The sequence below is a fragment of the Mustela erminea genome, chromosome 3, assembly GCF_009829155.1.
Source record: "Mustela erminea isolate mMusErm1 chromosome 3, mMusErm1.Pri, whole genome shotgun sequence".
NCBI lineage: Eukaryota > Metazoa > Chordata > Mammalia > Carnivora > Mustelidae > Mustela > Mustela erminea.
In genome coordinates this window covers 70,442,228-70,462,106 of record NC_045616.1, presented here as the reverse complement: position 1 = coordinate 70,462,106, position 19,879 = coordinate 70,442,228, and the positions used below count along the sequence as shown (strand labels likewise).

The 19,879-nt window shown below is 39.1% G+C and overlaps 1 protein-coding gene across 1 annotated transcript in view; it reads left to right on the top strand.

Annotated features, from left to right (window-relative positions):
- Window positions 1–17,822, top strand: part of NLN (neurolysin) — a 142,800-nt gene extending 124,978 nt beyond the window's left edge. The window contains exon 14 of the mRNA XM_032336109.1: window positions 17,676–17,822. Coding sequence (XP_032192000.1) covers window positions 17,676–17,818 — 143 coding nt within the window. The 3' untranslated portion in view covers window positions 17,819–17,822. The remainder of the gene's footprint in view (window positions 1–17,675) is intronic.
- The last annotated feature ends 2,057 nt before the right edge of the window (window positions 17,823–19,879 follow it).

Sequence of the window (19,879 nt, the reverse complement as noted above, 5' to 3'; positions counted from 1 at the left end):
CTCAAATTCCTCATATCAGGGAGATCATATGATAATAGTCTTTCCCTGGTTGACTTATTTCACTCAGCATAATACCCTCTAGTTCCATGCATGTCATTGCAAATGGCAAGATTTCATTTCTTTTGATGGCTGCATAGTATTCCGTTGTGTGTGTGTGTGTGTGTGTGTGTGTGTGTGTGTGTGTGTGTGTATCTTCTTTATCCATTTTTCTGTGGATGGACATCTAGATTCTTTCCATAGTTTGGCTATTGTGGATATTGCTACTATAAACATTTGAGCCCATGTGCTCCTTCTGATCAGTACATTTGTATCTTTAGGGGAAATACCCAGTGCAATTGCTAAGTCAGGGGGTAGCTCTATTTTCAACTTTTTGAGAAATCTCCATGCTGTTTTCCAGAGTGGCTGCACCAGCTTGCATTCCCACCAACAGTGTAGGAAAGTGAGATCCCCTTTCTCCACATCCTTGCCAGCATCTGTTGTTTCCTGACTTGTTAATTTTAGCCATTCTGATTCGTATCTCATTGTGGTTTTGATTTGTATTTCCCTGATGCCGGTGATGTGGAGCACTTTTTCATGTGTTTCTTGGCCATCTGGATGTCTTCTTTGCAGAAATGTCTGTTCATGTCCCCTGCCCATTTCTTGATTGGATTATTTGTTCTTTGGGTGTTGAGTTTGATAAGTTCTCTATAGATTTTGGATATTAACCCTTTATCTGATATGCCATTTGCAAATATCTTTCCCCATTCTGTTAGCTGTCTTTTGGTTTTGTTGACTGTTTCCTTTGCTGTGCAAAAGCTTTTGATCTTGATGAAATCCCAATAGGTCATTTGTGCCTTGCCTTTGGTGATGTTTCTAGGAAGAAGTTGCTGTGGCTGAGGTCAAAGAGGTTGTTGCCTCTGTTCTCAAGGATTTTGATGGATTCCTTTCTCACATGGAGGTATTTCATCCATTTTGACTCAGTTTTTGTGTGTGGTATAAGGAAATGGTCCAGTTTCATTTTTCAGCATGTGGCCATCCAATTTTCCCAACACCATTTGTTGAAGACAGTATCTTTTTTTTCCATTGAATATTCTTTCCTGCTTTGTCAAAGATTAGGTGACCATAGAATTGAGGGCCTATTTCTGGGTTTTTTATTCTGTTCCATTGATCTGTGTGTCTGTTTTTGTGCCAGTACCATACTGTCTTGATGATGACAGCTTTGTAATAGGGCTTGAAGTCCGGAATTGTGATGCCACCAACTTTGGCTTTCTTTTTCAACATTCCTCTGGCTATTTGAGGTCTTTTCTGATTCCATATAAATTTTAGGATTATTTGTTCCATTTCTTTGGGGGGGAAAGTGGATGGTATTTTGATAGGGATTGCATTAAATGGGTAGATTGCTTTAGGTAGCATAGACATTTTCACAGTATCTGTTCTCCCAATCCATGAGTATGGAACATTTTTCCATTTCTTTGTGTCTTTCTTGACTTCTTTCATGAGTACTTTATAGTTTTCTGAGTACAGATTCTTTGCCTCTTTGGTTAGGTTTATTTCTAGGTATCTTATGGTTTTGGGTAAAATTGTAAATGAGATTGACTCCTTAATTTTCTTTCTTCTGTCTTCTTGTTGGTGTGTAGAAATGCAACTGATTTCTGTGCAATGATTTTATATACTGACTCTTTACTGAATTCCTGTATGAGTTCTAGGAGATTTGGAGTGGGGTCTTTTGGGTTTTCCACATAAAGTATCATATCATCTTCAAACTGAGAGTTTGACTTTTTCTTTGCCAATTTGGATGCCTTTAATTTCTTTTTGTTGTTTGATTGCTGAGGCTAGGACTTCTAATACTGTGTTGAATAGCAGTGGTGATAGTGGACATCCCTGCCATGTACCTGAATTGGGGGGAAAGCTCTCAGTTTTTCCCATTGAGAATGATATTCACTGTGGGCTTTTCATATATAGCTTTTATGATATTGAGTTATATACTCTCTATGCCTACACTCTGAAGCGTTGTGATCAAGAAAGGATGCTGTGCTTTATCAAATGCTTTTTCTGCATCTATTGAGAGTATTGTATGGTTCTTGTTCTTCCTTTTACTAATATATTATATCACATTGATTGATTTGCAGATGTTGAACCAGCCTTGCAGTCCAGAAATAAATCTCACTTGGTCATGGTGAATAATCCTTTTAATGTACTGTTGGATCCTATTGGCTAGTATTTTGGTGAGAATTTTCACATCCATGTCAATCAGGGATATTAATTTGTAATTCTGTTTTTTGATGGGGTCTTTGTCTGGTTTTGGGATCAAGGTAATGCTGGCCTCATAAAACGAGTTTGGAAGTTTTCCTTCCATTTCAATTTTTTTGAACAGTTTCAGGAGAATAGGTACTAATTCTTCTTTAAGTTCCCCTGGGAAGCCATCTGGCCCTGGGCTCTTGTTTGTTGGGAGAATTTGATGACTGCTTCAGGATCTGTTCAGGTTTTCTGTTTCTTCCTTATTCAGTTTTGGTGGTTTATATGTCTCTAGGAATGCATCCATTTCTTCCAAATTGTCTAATTTGCTGGTGTATAGTTGCTCATAATATGTTCTTACAATTGTTTGTATTTCTTTGGTGTTGGTTGTGATCTCTCCTGTTCCATAATTTTATTGATTTGGGTCCTTTCTCTTTTCTTTTTAATAAGTCTGGCCAGGGGTTTATCAATCTTATTAATTCTTTCAAAGAACTAGCTCCTTGTTTTGTTAATCTATTCTACTGTTTTTTTGGTTTCTATTTCATTGATTTCTGCTCTGATCTTTAGTATTTCTCTTCTCCTGCTGACTTTAGGCTTCATTTGCTCTTCTGTCTCCCACTCCCTTAGGTGTAGAGTTAGGTTGTGTTTTTGAGACTTTTCTTGTTTCTTAAGAAAGGTTTGTGTTGCTTTATACTTTCCTTTTAGGTCCGCCTTTGCTGTGTCCCAAAGATTTTGAATTGTGTTTTCATTTTCATTTGTTCTCATGAATTTTTTGTAACATTCTTCTTTAATTTTCTGGTTGGCCCATTCATTCTTTAGTAAGATGCTCTTTAGCCTCCATATATTTGAGTTCTTTCCAACTTTCCTCTTGTGACTGAGTGCTAGTTTCAGACCACTGTGATCCAAAAAATATGCAGGGAATGATCCCAATCTTTTGGTACCGGTTGAGACCCAATTTGTGACCCAGGATGTGAACCATTCTGGAGAATGTTCCATGTGCACTAGAGAAGAATGTTATTCTGGTTTTTTGGGATGGAATGTTCCAAATATATCTGTGACATCCATCTGGTCCAATGTGTCATTTAAAGTCTGTTTCCTCATTGATCTTTTGCTTAGATGATATGTCCATTTCAGTGAGGGGGGTGTTAAAGTCCCCTACTATTATTGTATTATTGTAGATGTGTTTCTTTGAATTTGTTATTAGTTGGTTTATGTAATTGGCTGCTCCCATGTTATGGGCATAGGTATTTAAAATTGTTAAATCTTCTTGTTGGATAGACCCTGTACATATTATATAGTGTCCTTCCTCTTATTATAGTCTTTGGTTTAAAATCTAATTTGTCTGGTATAAGGATTGCCACCCCAGCTTTCTTTTGATGTCCATTAGCTTGGTAAGTGGTTTTCCACCCCCTTACTTTAAATCTGGAGATGTCTTTGGGTCTAAAATGAGTCCCTTGCAACAGCATATCAATGGATCTTCGTTTTTTTTGGTTGGTTGGTTGGTTGGTTGGTTTTGTTTTTAATATTTTAAAAAAATTTATTTATTTGACAGAGAGAAAGAGATCACAAGTAGGCAGAGAGGGGCAGAGAGAAGGGGAAAGCAGGCTCCTACTAAGCACAGAGTCTGATGCAGGCCTCAATCCCAGGACCCTGGGATCATGACCTGATCCAAAGGCGGAGACTTAACCCACTGAGCCACCCAGGTGGCCTGGGTCTTGTTTTTTTAATCCATTCTGATACCCTGTGTCTTTTGATTGGGGCATTTAGCCCATTTACATTCAGGGTAACTATTGAAAGATATTAATTTAGTGCCATTGCCTATAAGGTGACTGTTACTGTATATTGTCTCTGTTCCTTTCTGGTCTACTACTTTTAGGCTCTCTCTTTGCTTAGATGACCCCTTTCAATATTTCCTGTAGGGGTGGTTTGGTGTTTACAAATTCTTTTAATTTTGTTTGTCCTGGAAGCTTTTTATCTCTCCTTCTATTTTCAATGATAGCCTGGGTGGATATAGTATTCTTGGCTGCATGTTTTTTCTCACATAGTGCTCTGAATAGATCATGCCAGTTCTTTCTGGCCTGCCAGGTTTCTGTGGACAAGTCTGCTGCCAATATAATATTTTTACCATTGTATGTTACAGACTTTTGTCCCAGGATACTTTCAGGATTTTCTATTTGTCACTGAGACTTGTAAGTTTTACTATTAGATGACGGGGTGTGGACCTATTTTTATTGATTTTGTGGGGGGGTTCTCTGTGCCTCCTGGATTTTGATGCTTGTTCCCTTTCTTATATTAGGGAAATTCTCTACAATAATTCACTCCACTGTACCTTCTGCCCCCCTCGCTCTTTCTTCTTCTTCTGGAATCCCAATTATTCTAATGTTGTTTCATCTATGGTATCACTTATCTCTCGAATTCTCCCCTCGTGGTTCAGTTGTTTGTCTCTCTTTTGCTCAGCCTCTTTAGTCTCCACCATTTGGTCTTCTGTATCACTAATTCTCTCTTCTGCCTCATTTATCCTAGCAGTAAGAGCCTCCATTTTTTATTACACCTCATTAATAGCTTTTTAAATTTCAGGTTGGTTAGATTTTAGTTCTTTTATTTCTCCAGAAAGGGCTTTTATTTCTCCAGACAGGGTTTCTCTGATATCTTCTATGCCATTTTTCAGCCTAGCTAGCATCTTGAGAATCGTCATTCTGAACTCTAGATCTGACATATTACCAATGTCCGTATTGATTAGGTCCCTAGCCTTCAGTACTGTCTCTTGTTCTTTTTTTTGCGATGAGTTTTTCTGCCTCTCATTTTATCTAGATAAGAATATATGAATGAGAGAATAAAATACTAAAAGGGTGACAAAGACCCCAGAGAAATGTATACTAACCAAATCAGAAGAGACCCTAAATGTGAGGAAGAAGAAAGGGGGTAAAAAAGAATTTTTTTTTAATTTTTTAAAAAAATTAAAAAGAATATATATATTAGACTGGTGACTAGAACAGAGCCACCCACTTGATTTTGGGTGTATTTTGCTCTCTTAAAAGAAACTACCTCCCAAAATTTTAAAGAAAAAAAAACTTATATATATACAAAAATAAAGGCAAACACGATGAAGGGATGGAATATGACTGTAAAAATGAAAAAATTTTTAAAAATTTCTAAAAGAAGAAGTTGATAAGTTGGTTGGAAAAAGAAAGTGGAAAGAATTTGCTCAGGCTGGAGATTAAAACAAAGACCTGTGCTAGACTTAGGGTATATTTTGATCTATTAGAAGAAATTGTATCCCAAAAATTTTTAGAAGAAAAAACCCTATATGTATACAAAAAATAAAGTTACATACAATGAAGGATAAAATATGGCTATAATAATGAAGGTTTAAAAGGATTTTTTAAGGGGCGCCTGGGTGGCTCAGTGGGTTAAAGCCTCTGCCTTCGGCTCGGGTCGTGGTCCCAGGGTCCTGGGATCGAGCCCCACATCGGGCTCTCTGCTCAATGGGGAGCCTGCTTCCTCCTCTCTCTCTGCCTGCCTCTCTGCCTACTTGTAATCTCTGTCTATCAAATAAATAAATAAAAATCTTTAAAAAAAAAAGATTTTTTAAGAATGGTATTGTTAAGATAAACTAGTTAAACAAAGTCAAAAAAGGAAAGAGGAAAAGTAGAAAAAATTAGAATAAGAAAAAAAAATTTTTTAATTTAATTAACTTTGCAAGAGTAAAGAATCATGGGGAGAACGCCATGAATTCCATGCTTTGCTTTCCCCTCCTCTGTAATTCCAGTGTTCTTGATCAGTGAGCTTGGTCTTGTTTGGATGTTCTTGCTGATCTTCTGGGCATGGGGCTGTTGCCTGTGATTCTCAAATGTCTTTGCCCAAGGCGGAATTGTGCTGCCCTTGCCAGGGGCCAGGCTAAGTAATCTGCTCGAGTTCGCTTTCGGGAGATTTTGTTCTCTGAATGCTTTCTGTAGAGCTCTGGAGGACAGGAATGAAAATGGCGGCCTCCCAATCTCTGGCCCAGAGGAGCCGAGAGCTTGGGGCCCCACTCCTCATTGTGCCCTCGGGGAAAAGCACTCAATCACTCCCATCTCTCTGGTCTCCCTGGTCTCCAGCTATGCTCCAAGGTCACCCAGCCTGTGACCGAGCGTTTCTGGTGCATGGCTCCATTTGGAGTCTCCAAACCCAGCAGATTCCTGCCGCTCTGCTCTTCAGCGGAGGAAGGTAGGTCTCCCCGGATCTGCCCCTTGTGGGGTCCCTGCTCAAAGAGCAGTGGCCTGAATGTGCCACAGAGCAGTTTAAGATATCCCCCAGCTGAGAGCTCACTCCCTGGCTCCGTCTCTGTAGCTGGCTTCCCTGCTCTGAAACCTGTGAGCTCTGCTACACTCAGACACCCCCGATCCTTCTGTGACCCCATGGAACCAGAGACTACACTGTCCCCAGGAGGGCTTCACCCACGCTTAGCCTCTGGAACAATGTCCCTCAGTGGAGCAGACTTCCTAAAAGTTCTGATTTTGTGCTCCACTTCTCCACCACTTGCTGGGAACCGGCCCCTCCCCCCATGGTCTTTCTATTCGCTTCAGATTCACTTCTCCACACGTCCTTCCTTTGAGAAAGTGGTCAATTTTCTGTTTCTAGAATTGCTGCTCTTCTTCTCTTTGATCTCCTGTTGGGTTTGTGGGTGTTTGCAATGGATTGATAACTAGCTGAACTCCTGCTACCCGATGTCATCTCAGTTTGCTACCCCTCTGCCATCTTGAGTCCTCCCCAGTAGCATGCATTTTTTATGCTTTTTAAAAGTTTTAAAAATTCCATTAACATACATACAGTAAAATCCACCATACCCTCCATACCCTACTCTTGTCAGAGGTAATCACTATTCTGACCTTCTATCACCATTGATTACTTTTGCCTGTATTTGATCTTGCAATAAGTAGAATCTTTCAGTATTTACCCTTTTGTGTGGAATCCTTTGGCTCAATGTTCTTGCCCTAATAGAAGGTATCATGGTTTATTCTTTTTTATTGCTATATGGTATTCCATTCAATAAATACAATTCAATGTATAGATCCATTTTCCTGTTGATGGACAGTTGGAATGTTTTCAAGTTTTACCTATTATGAGAAAAACTGCTACAAATATTCTTGTCCATGTCTTTTGGAGAACATAAGCATTCACTTCTTTTGTGTTTATACCAACGAGTGAAACTGCTGGTTCATAAAGTAGAAGTATCTTTCCCTTTAGTCAAATTGTTGACATATTTACGTGGTACAAAATTCTGAAGGTACAAAGGAGAATAGAGTGAAAAGTCTTTCTTCTACCCTTACATGTCCTGTTCCATAGTTCTCCTATCCAGAAGCAACAAACATTGCCAGTTTCTTGTCTGTTCCTGTGGAAACGCACTGTGCATTTGGAAGCCTATGTATGAATCATCCAATGTTTTACACCAAAGCAACCACACAATACAAACTCTTTTGTCAATGGCTGTGAATTGTTTACCCCCAGATAGAAGGATCAAGGTTTTCCAGAGGGCAGTAGTGATTTGTACAGACGAGTAACTCCAGTAGCTGGATGTGCCTGAAGTGAGGCCATGAGTGTCCAGGAGCTTGGGACAGTTGATGCTGAAATGATAGAGAGGACAGATCCTGGCAGTCCTTGAATGTCATCCTAGGAAACTGTAGATGTTATCTTGAGGGAAGTAAGGAACCACTGAATGGTTCTGAGTTGTGGGTGGAGTTGTGGTGTGGGAGGGGCAGGATTAGGTTTGGACTGTTAAAGATCCCTGTGGAGGAGTAAAGGAAAAGGGAGCCTGGCAGCTGAGAAACTGTTAGTCCACACAACAGTTAATGAAATGGCAATATGAGAATGGCGAAGAACACATGCTGATACTTGATGACGTATCAGATGTAGGCAGTGAGGCAGAGCTGAGACAGATGAGGGTGTGGAGTACACAACTGTTTTGCAAAAGATAAGGAATTCAGACGTGTTTGGGGCCAACCGTGACACCCAAATATAATTTTAAGTAATTTCCAAATTTCCTGAGGTCATGAGAGACCACATCGATATGGTTAGTTAAAACTGATGTGGGTCATTCCTAAAGCTTCTTCTTACCTTATTCCCTGCTTTCCTGGGAGTTGACTGTCTTCCTGGGAGCCATGACCCAGCCACACTTTCACACAGGCACTCGTAGGAACATGACAGCCTGGGACAGGCCCAGCAGCCTCGAGCTTGAGTCACAGCCTTTTCTCCTGGCAGAATTAAGGATGAGATTAATGGCAACAATAGAAAAGAGAATTTTAAAAAGAATGAATAATTTGAAGCACAGATAACTGATCTTTGAAGAGATTTTTTGAAAAGTATAAGCTTACTCATTCTTGAAATATAATATTGTCCCCCAAATGGGAAAATAATGGAATGAGGGGAAGTTAGTTCTGATCTAGTCCCTCCAGAGCAACTACAGTAAGCATTAAGGAATACTGTGCTCCCTCGCATTTCTTCCTTAGCCGCTTTTCACATAGCTGTAAATCATAGTGCAGCCATCATAAGATAAAATAGATTGAGGGATCTTAGTGCCATAGGATGATTTTTTGGTTTTTTGTTTTTGTTTTTGTTTTTTAAGCTTAGAGGAATACTGAATATAGAGTAGTAAATTATCATTGTTCTCTCTGTTCCCCAGTAGAAGTTGTTACTCTCCTTAGGAAATAGGAGGAAATGTGGGCATACATTGCACGTATTCTTATGTATAAACAGGAAGTAGCATTGATGCTGAGACAGTCTGACTTATCAGTATTAGAGTGGAACCTACGATTATTTTTTAAATTACTAATAACTTTTTCTTTAACTTATAGAGGTTCTGTGGCATGATGGTATTAAAAGAGCATTGGTGCTTGGAATATAGTCCTAGTTTGGGCATTAATGTTGGGGTCTTGGATTTACTTTAACTTATATTAAATCATTTAGGTTTGTGCCTGTCAGTGAATGCTTAGTGTGTTCTCCTTTGTCCATGCCTGGTTTATGCCCATTCCTGAACTTGGATCTGGGATTAGCCCTCTAAAAACAGGAAGATCATGAATCAGAGAGGAGTACCAAAGAAAATTCCATGGGATGGGTTGTTACCAGAAGGGGAAGTGAATTCTGGGCAGGCAAAAGCACTAGATAGATATCCAAGTAATCTTAGTTTCTTTATCTGTAAAATGATGAGGTTGGTGTAAAAAGTTATATTCCTTAGTCCATCAGGATCAGTTTTCACAAGATTGAAAATACAGTATTGTCTGAGTTAATGCAGGAGAAAAGCTATGTTCTTCGAGAGACTTCTAATTTGTGATCTCCATTCCTTGTGACTTTAGGGCAACTTCATGAGTTCAGTCAGACCAGGAGCTTTAAAGCAGGTTCCTGAGTGACTTTCCTGTTTTTGTGCACTGTCTGTGTATACTTCCTGCAGAGAGATTGTTTTAATAATAGCAACATATGCCCTGAAACAACATACTTCTTTGACCCCATCACCGTTTTTATCTTTGGAAAGGCTATGATGTGTTGCTGGGTGTTAAGAATAGTTTACTCTTCAGTGTGCAGTTGCCAAACTGAGTTTATTTTTACTCAAATGGGATAGGGCCGGACTAATACAATGACTCCTCAGAATTCAAGTTTTTCATAGCTCGTTTTGTTATCCTACAACTCTGGGAGAAGGGTAGTATCAGGGAAGGCACAAACATACTGGAACAGAATTTTGTCCCAACAACTGTTTTCTCTCCAATCTGGACTTCAGTGATTATTTTGAATGCAACTGGCTCTAGAAAGATAATCCTGGCTGAACCTTTAAATTATGTAATTACACAGAGATAGTGTCTAATAAAAAGTTGCCTGCTCTATAATTCCAGCAAATGTGTCTATATATCATGTTCATTAGCAAACTGGAATAGTAATCACAGTGTCTCCCTATCTCAGAAGGCAGTCGGGCTGCTTAAAATGAGATAATACATGTGAAACACTCGGACACAGTTTCTAGCACAGACTAAATGGTGGTAGTGTTAGCTATTAACAATTATATGTAAAAAGAATAGAATTCCTGCCATAGAGGGTTGTTCTGGGGAATCAAAAGGGATAAAGCCATGAAAATAGTGCTCAGCACACAGGAAACATTTAGAAATAGTTTCTGCTATTGCAACCAATAGACACTTATGGTCAATTTCAAAAAATAATAATATTTCCAAAATCAATAGCTAGCAATATTTACATTACTTGTGAATGAAAAAAAATCTTCTGAATTAGAATATTGCTTTTACTGCTGTTTATCAGTTTAACCCTCTTTTGAGTCAACAAAATAGTATTATGATCAATTATATTTAATGTATTATAATGGAAAATCCATCTCAGGTCGCCATTTACCAGCTATACCATCTGGGGAATTCAAATCAAATGGGGAAATCAAACTCTTGATTTTTCTGAGCCTTCATTTCTTATCTTTAAAATGTCTGTAATAGGGGCGCTTGGGTGGCTTAGTGGGTTAAAGCCTCTGCCTCTGGCTCAGGTCATAATCTTGGGGTCCTGGGATTGAGTCCCACATCAGGCTCTCTGCTTAGCAGGGAGCCTGCTTCGCCCTCTCTCTCTCTCTGCCTGCCTCTCTGCCTACTTGTGATCTCTGTATGTCAAAAAAATAAAATCTTTTTAAAAAATAAAATAAAATGTCTATAATAGGGGCACCAGGGTGGCTTAGTCAGTTAAGCGTCCGACTCTTGGTCTAAGCCCAGGTCATGATCTCAGAACTGTGAGATCTGGCCCCGTATCAGACTCTGCTAGGCATGGAGCCCTCTTAAGATTTTCTGTCTCTTCCTCTTCCTCTCTTCCCCCCCACCATCACTCATACGTGTGCTCTTTCTCAAAATAAAAAAATAAAATCTAAAAATAAAAGGGCTCTTATCTATTTTCTACTCTTATCTACTTATCTACTTCATATGACTTTAATAGATCATATGAGATTAGAATAATTAAAGAACCCTAAAAGGGGCAAAAGAATAAGACTGTAAAAGAAACAAAGTTTCTTGATTTTTTTATTGTGCTAAATGCCAAGCTTATGCTAAGTGCTCTATTCATATAATCTCATTTAATCCGCACAATAACCCCATGAAGTAGGTATTATTTTTGTGTTGTTTTTACAAGGAAGGATACTAATTTACACATTGAAGACACAAGTAAGGATACAAACTAACATTTATTGAGACTCCTGAATACTCTCAACCTCTTTACAAATGCAAGGTGTTATTATCTTTGTATGGTGATATAATAAGCAGTTTTTAAGACATGGTGCCATAGAAAGCACATACATATGATTATTTCAAATAGTAATGAACTGACAGGTTTTACCCACACATTTCATATATTTTTAAGGGAATTGTGCTAAATAAAATAATGACTACCTCCTACAAACAGATGTATTAAAAAATGATCATTTCCTAAGATGATATGGATAGTTTTTTTTTTCCATATAGGAACCAACCAGTGCCTCTTTCTATCTGGAAGGCATCCCCTTGAGGGACACAGAACTTCACAAGGAAAATAAAAACTTTCTCTAAAGTAAAGAGATTACAACTTATAGCTGGGTCAAACAAAATGGGATCTGGAACAACTGCTGTCTTCTCAAAGAGCATTTGAACTTCATGAGAAAAAAGGAGCCTGGTCAAGCATGCAACCATTACTGCTAATAATTTGATTTAGTTGTTAGATTGAATATACTTTAAATTTCAACAAATTCCATGGTGCTAGCCCCAAATAATTATTTTACTTTAGACTAAAATTCTTATAAAATTCTTATAAATAAACCTCCTAAAAGTGCTAATAGCTAAGCTTTCACATTGTTAGACCTTAGAGTCTTTGAAAGTCCATGCTGAGAAGCTTGTGATCTAAGTGTGAGCTGGGCTTTGCTGCTTACTTACACTGAATTTTATTTATTTATTTTTTTAAAAGATTTTATTTATTTATTTGCCAGAGAGAGAGAGCGCGCAAGCACAGGCAGGCAGAGTGGCAGCAGAGGCAGAGGGAGAAGCAGGCTCCCCGCTGAGCAAGGAGCCTGATGTGGGACTCGATCCCAGGACGCTGGGATCATGACCTGAGCCGAAGGCAGTTACTTAACCAACTGAGGCACCCAGGTGTCCCACTTACACTGAATTTTAAATAACAAAATGGACTCAAGTCTAATAATTGCCGTGTCTTTTAGCTGTCAATCTATTGTTACTCACCAGAAAACCAAGACTGTTGATTCTTGGTGAGGTTGAATCAGCAGCATACTAGAACAAGAGGGTGAGAACTGACTGTTAAATATTCATGATTTTGAGTGCTGTTAATTAGACCTTGGTAACCTAAAATCAGTCACAATGGGAGCATTTACACCACAGAAATTGGCAAATGTTGGAAATCAGCCCACTCCCGCATGACTCCTGCCCCACAGAGCTGGTTTACTATCACACCCATGGGCAGGGACATCCTGCTTGCAGTGAGATGCTGTTGCCAAAGATCAGCAGCCTGCTTCTCATAATACCTAGAAAGTTACCAACCCAGGAAAATATGAAACTCAGAATTGCAATGCTTAGAGATCAGTTTCCATCTCTGAAGGGCAGAAGCTCTCTTTCACGTGTCAGCTGCTGCTTGGCAACAACAGGTTGACATGGAGTACCAAAATATCCTGAGGTCTATGGCAAGTGAGTTATTCATTGTCCTGGCCAGCAAAGCCAGGGGACAGTCATCCCTCAAAAAATGATGGGATTATCCTTTCAATGCCATTAATTACAGTGAATATGTTTGAAGATTTTAGAGTAACAAGATGGAAAAAATTGGAACTCACAAGTTAAAATACTTGAAGAACAATTCTCCCCTAGACTAGTCATTCATAATTCTACTATTATTGCCTTGTATAAATCCTTCTTTCTCCCACATGTCAGTCAGGCCAGAGCTCCTAACTTAACATTTCCCCTTCCAAGGAATGTTCTAAGAACCATGTTTGTCATTTTGTTAGTTTTCAGCAGATTAATCAGACCTCTATTTAATTCATCTGAGTCCTAACAGAATGTCTCACTCAAGGCTGGTGAATACTTCTTATTTCTTAGCCTTTGTGGCTTAAAAGTATAGAAATGAAATTAAGCCTTGGAATACAATCCAGGATCTTTGCCAAAAAAAGAAGTATAAATTTCTTCAGACTGTTACTATATAGTGCCTGGTTGGAATCTAAGGAGATCTCCCCAAAATGTGGAACACATATTATACTTTCAAGACAGCCTCAGAAAAAGGAAGCTACATCAGGAATTTGTATGAGGTGGGTGGGCATGGAGTTCAGAAACTTTTAAAATTAATGTTTAAAGCAGGAATTCTCAATTGTGTCTCATGTTAGACTCACCTAAGGGGCTTTGAAAAAAAAATCTCAATGCCCAGGTTCAGATCAAGTAAATGAGAATTTTGGACATGGGACCCAGACATTGATAGTCTTTAAAGCTCCCCAGATGATTTCAGTGCACAAGGTTTGAGAACCATTGTCTTCATGTAGTAAAATTAGTATGCTGGCAGGTGAGATTTATTAAGTTCAGCCGACTTTTTAATATATTAGAAATCTTCATTTCCAAGGTGTCTGACTATCTCGTTGTTGGCTTTAAGACTTAAAATAGACAACAAATCATGCATTTAAAACAATGATCTGGAATTAGTCAGCTCCCTGACACACTACAGTTATGATCATGTCACAACCTTGCTCAAAAAGCTTCAAAAAAGCTTCTTTGTTGATAAGATCAGGTGTTGGTGAAGGTGCAGAGAAAAAAGCACTCCAAAACACTTTCTTTGACTGTAGAAAATAATGTGATTTTTCCAGAGGACAATTTGAAAACATATACCAAATTTTAATGTGTATGTATCCAGCAATTCCACTTTTAGGAATGTAGCCTAAAGAAATAATTGGGCAAGGAAAATAATCATACAAAGATATTTATTGCAATATAGGTTATATTAATATATTTTTTCTAAAATTTTTTTTTTCATTTTAGTACATCCAAGCTTTGAAATGCTTGGGGCTATCCAAGAGTCCTCATAGCATATATTAACGTACAGTGGTATTTCTGGTCCATTACTGAGTAAAACAAAACAAAACAAAAACAGACGCCCGAAAAACATGATGATATATTCCACTTGTGTTAAAAAGTAGATGTACATTTTTATGAATTTAAAAAAGCTGGGGGGGGTAAGAACCCAAAGTATTAACGGTGACTGTTTCTGGGAAGTAAAATTATGTTATGGTGGGAGGGAGGGGAATTTTTGCTTTATTCTTTTCTATACATCTGTATTATTGATTTTTTAAAATTTGCATATTGTACTATTATCATTTAAATTATTTGAACATGTGTTGCATCATTTTTGAATCACCACTTCCTACGGAATGAAGTCTAAACTTCTTAGTTTCATACCTAAAGCACTCAACAGCTTGTCCCAAAACACCTTTCCCCGTCTATTAGAAGTGTTGGTAGGATTTCACTTTCACTCTCCTGCTTATCCCAACTGTTCTCACTCAATTTGCTTTCATGGTTTCAACCTCTGGGAGTACCTTTCCCCTTGCTTGCTTGCTCTCCCTCTTCTTCTCCATGAACTAAAAACCCAGCTATGCTATAAAGCTCAGATCAAATCCTACCCAACAGAGCTCTCCACCCCTTGAATTCTTACATACTATAATTCTGATACTCAAGAGGGGATCATTATTGAAGAACGGAATAAATCTTTACAATCACGTTCAAAATTTCTGTTAAGTTTGGTATTCTCATTTGTAAAATGGTAGTAGGACATACTACCTATCATGTTGGGTTATTGTGAGGATTATAAAAACACTTATCATATTAGCAGAACATCGTAATCCATAAAAAAGCTGGTATTATTATTATCTTTTATAACTTCTGTTGGCATCTTATCTTCCATCTAGACCGTCAACTCCTGGGTAGCAGAAACCGTGTGCCGTATATTCTAGTATCCTCCAAAGTCTATGCAATAGGGCCTCCTATATGATACACACTTAATGCTTGTTGTTAATGATGATTGTGAAAATTGTGAAATATATATACTATTAATTTTCAAAGAAGTAACAACTCAGTTTGGAAAATATTTTGACTTCGTGGTCCTAAGAATAAAATATTAACAGGAAATTATAATAGTAAAACATTGCTGACATGAAATGCACAAGTGAAACAATGTGCTCTTTCTTCAGTGAAATCCCAGAAAATAGGATAAGTCATTCCCAGAATTCTGTTTTCACAAACACAGTCAATACTTACAAGATGCTAGACAACAATAGTGAATTATTTACAGAAAACACCAGATGAATTTGGTTAGTTTAATATCTTATTGGCAGATAACACATCATGCTTCTGCAGAAGGCTCCATGTGTTCAAGATTTTTGACATAACGGGATGTTATATGCTGTCATAGAGTAGAATGCTCTACTGCGAAGACATAACAAGAATCCCCAAGTCTTGTTATGTTTACTTCCTTGGGTTCTAGCTTAAAATCACTACGAGATTACTGCTTTCAAATCTCAGTCAAATTACTGGCAGCTTGACTGGGACAGTTTCTGCTGTCACTTAATCCCACGGGACAGACGTGATCCATGTGGCACAGCAGAGGACCTCTGAGACAACTGGAATCTACACTACATTACCAGAGGACACCACCAGTCAAAGTGTTAGTTTATTCAGAGGTCTCACAGGTCTTTTGCTAAGCACTAACCTCTTTGGCTTGTGTCTCTGCTCATAACTTTACACTTTAACAGACTTAGTCCCTCAGTATGTGTGTCTCACTCCATGTCCAGTAATCAAACAAGTCGATCACAGTGTGAGTCATTCACAAAAGATATATAGATACCTTAAATGTTTTATTTAAACTTAATACTTATATGAGTAACTAGTTCAGCGATCTTTTCACGAACGTCTTCATATTTGGCCTGCTCATTAGCCACAGCGGTGTTTATCTTTTTCAGGAGTAAGGCACTCAAACCAACCAAGCAAAAAAAAAAAAAACCCCAGCTAGCGTACATGAGATGAGTTCATCTAAGCAAAAAGTGTGACGATATTAGAAAAAAGGATGGAATAATGGAACTTCATGGTAATAGGCAAGGTGGGGGGGGAAGCAGTTTGCAGAATAATGTGTTTCTTATGGTCTCATCCCAGCAAAAGCATATAAAATTCCCCGAATATTGGTACACATACTGAAAGAACAAGGGCAAATGCATGGAAGGTTGTTAACACTGGTAAACTCAAGAAGATGAAGACACAGAGTGTGAAATACGGCAGCAGAGGAGGGAAATGATTACCTTGATTTTACACATCTTTGTATTGTAATGAATTCTTACAGAAACTTATTGTCAGTTTGATAATATGAAATAGATGTAATTACTGGAAAAGCGGGATGAATCTACAGATAAATTATTAGAATTAATGTAAGAATTTCAGAAGATAACTAGATCAGAATAAAAATTTACTGTGTTTCTGGGGGCGCCTGGGTGGCTCAGTGGGTTAAAGCCTCTGCCTTCGGCTCAGGTCATGATCCCAGGGTCCTGGCATTGAACCCCACATCGGGCTCTCTGCTCAGCAGGGAGCCTGCTTCCTCCTCTCTCTGCCTGCCTCTCTGCCTACTCGTGATCTCTGTCTGTCAAATAAATAAATAAAATCTTTTTAAAAAAATTTACTGTGTTTCTAAACACTAGCAACGATCTGCTGGAAAACACCACTTAGAATAGCTACAAAAAGTACAAGGTACCTGGGAATGAATCTAACAGAACGTATGTAAGACATTTATGGAGATAATTATGAACTTTATTGATAGACATTAAAGGAGATTTCAATATCTGGAAAGATAAACCACTTTTTTAGACAGGAAGACTCGGTATTTTAAGAAAATTCTCACAAAATGGGTTTATAGCTACAGTGGAGGAATGGTGATTATGCGAGTGTGGTACATGGCCCAGGAAAGACAAACAGACTGATGGAACAGAATGGAGAGCCCAGACACAACTGACGCATTATGGGAACTCGGTTTATGGCCACGTCATAAACCGCTAAAGAAAATTGTCTTGCCCAGAGTGATGTAGTCTCCCTCTGGTACTCTATAGCTAATGCATGGCCACGTGGGATTGTAGAGGCCCAGCCCCCCAGCCCCAGGGAGGGACAACTCTGAAGTACCTCAGATTGAAAACTCCCTGTGAGTGAATGGAGGCTTTCCTTGAGATTGCCTTATAGCCCAGCTTCTCCCTCTTCTTTTGTCCAGCACGGCTTCAACCCCTTCCCTTTCTCATCCACCACTTGGTGCTGATCCCAAGAGTTCTCCCTAATAACTTTTCTGCACATAATCTCTGCCTCAGAGTCTACTTCCCTAGTGGAATATAAACTGTTATGAGCACTTTATAAAACTGTTGGGAATACCTTGGTAAAGTTGAAGATGCCTAAAACTTACAACTTCCATTTTAGGTCCAGGTGTATATACTCGAGCAACTCTCACCCAAAAATTTACAGTGGGGTTCTTCTTGAGGGAAAGAGATGAAGATGTTATCAGGAAGGTGCCACGTGGCCTTCAAAGGTACTGGAAAAGACTAAATTACTTCAAAGAGTAACGAAATAAGAAGGTTGTTTCTGTTAAATGAAGAGATAGAGGACTGACTTGTCTGAGGGATCATGACTGTTCTCAAGTGCTGAGGGAATTGAAAATGAACTCATTGACAGTTAGGAGAATTCAGAACAGTTGCATCTCTGTAGAAAGGAAATCTAGAAGTGGGTTCTGAGGGCTCCTGGGTGGCTTAGTTGTTAAGCATCTGCCTTTGGCTCAGGTCATGATCCCAGGACTGTGTGATTGAGCCCCAAGTTAGGCTCTCTGCTTGGCAGGAGGCCTGCTTCTCCCTCCCCCACTTCCCCCTGCTTGTGTTCCCTCTCTCTCTGTGTCTCTCTCTGTCAAATAAATCAATTAAATCTTTAAAAAAAAAAAAAAAGAAGAAGAAGAAGAAGAAGTGGGTTCTGAAGCCAGGTTAGTGTTTGAGTAAGTGGGAGGGAAGCGGACGGGGTGGTCCAGGTAAAGGGAACAGCACCAGCACTCTTTCTAAACTAGCCAAAGCAGAAAGAGTCCCACATATAATTAGAAATTTTGCTGTAAAGAATGAGGCCAGGGAGGGGATGGAGGGAGCATGGGTGTGTGCTCCTGGGTGGTTCAGTCATTTGAGCATCTGACTCTTGATTTCAGCTTGGGTCTTGATCTGAAGGCCAAGAGATCAAGCCCCACCTTGGGCTCCGCTCTCAGGGAGGAGTCTTGTTCCTCTTCCTTTGCCCCTTCCCCTACTCTCTCTCTCTCTCTCTCATTCTGTTTCTCAAATTAATAAATAACTCTTTTAAAAAGAAAGAAAGAATGAGGCCAGGTAGTGGAATATCTTGAAAGCCAATCAAAATGACATATATTTGATGCAGTGGAAAGAAGAGCCATGAACAGTTGTGAGCACAGGAGGAACATCCTGGAAGAGGTATTTCAGGAAGGGGAATCCCACACAGTTCCTATTCCTGGGAGTAAGATTTTCACCTTTATAAACATGTACTCTTGTCCTGACTGGGGGAAAAAAAATGCTTCTCTAATAAATGGCATTGGTAAATAAGATCAGCAGCTAATTTGGAACAATCTCTAAACTTAATTAATTACCAGACTGCTCTTTGATTGCCCGGTTTGGTGCTGGTCTCTCTTGAGTGTCTTCTCAGATGCAGCTGTTGTTTCTGATGGCGTTGTTTTCTTTGCATGCTGAAATGGCTAATGTTGTCCTTAAATGACTGCACGGAGAGCTGTTCTGTCTTTTGGATTACAATAGCATCTATGTCTGATCTTAGACAAGCCATGCTTATATTCCTGGATCTACTGATTGCAGTGGGAGAGTCCATCCTGCCAGTCTGTTATGCACACTATGCCAGTGACACGTTCTATTTTTCTCAAAGCTGAAAGCCATGAAGGTAAGAGACAAGGTCTCCATCCTGAAAAGGTTCAAGGTTGCTTTTGTTTCCAATGCCTATTACCGCTTTGGAAGACACTCGATTAAAATACAGTGTTATTGGGCCTAAGGTTTCAGGTTAATCCCTTGGTGAGAGTTAGTTTCCTTTAGTTTCTCTGGCTTCGGATGGTATTTCTAATGATTACCCTGTCTCCTTTCACAAAAATGGGGCCACACAACAATCCTTCCCTGTAGTTTAATTCCACTGCAGATTCTGGAGCTAATCCTCTTCTCAGACCAGGGAAATCACAGAACCTAGGCTATTAATTCCATGGCATTCAGCAAAATTATTGCTGAACCTGGTCCCCTTCTGTTATTGCAACCTCCAGGCAGGAAAGGACACTGGTCTTCTTTATGTGATCAGATCTCTGTAGTCCCTCTTAATACTTAGTCCTATATCTATAGACGTCCCTTTCCTTTAGGGTTCCAGACTTTCCCACCTCACTTGCAAATTTCAGGAAATTTACTCTACCCATACCGAATGCCCTTGTCTGGGACTGTGTTACTGCCACTGAGTCCCTGGCACCCTCCAACCACTAGAGAAGAGGCCAAGTGGCCCCTTTCTACACTGTTTCCTGAGGAAGAGGAGCTCAGATGTAAAGGCCAATGTACTTGGCTATATAAGGCCAGTGTACTCGGGCTATATAACTTGTG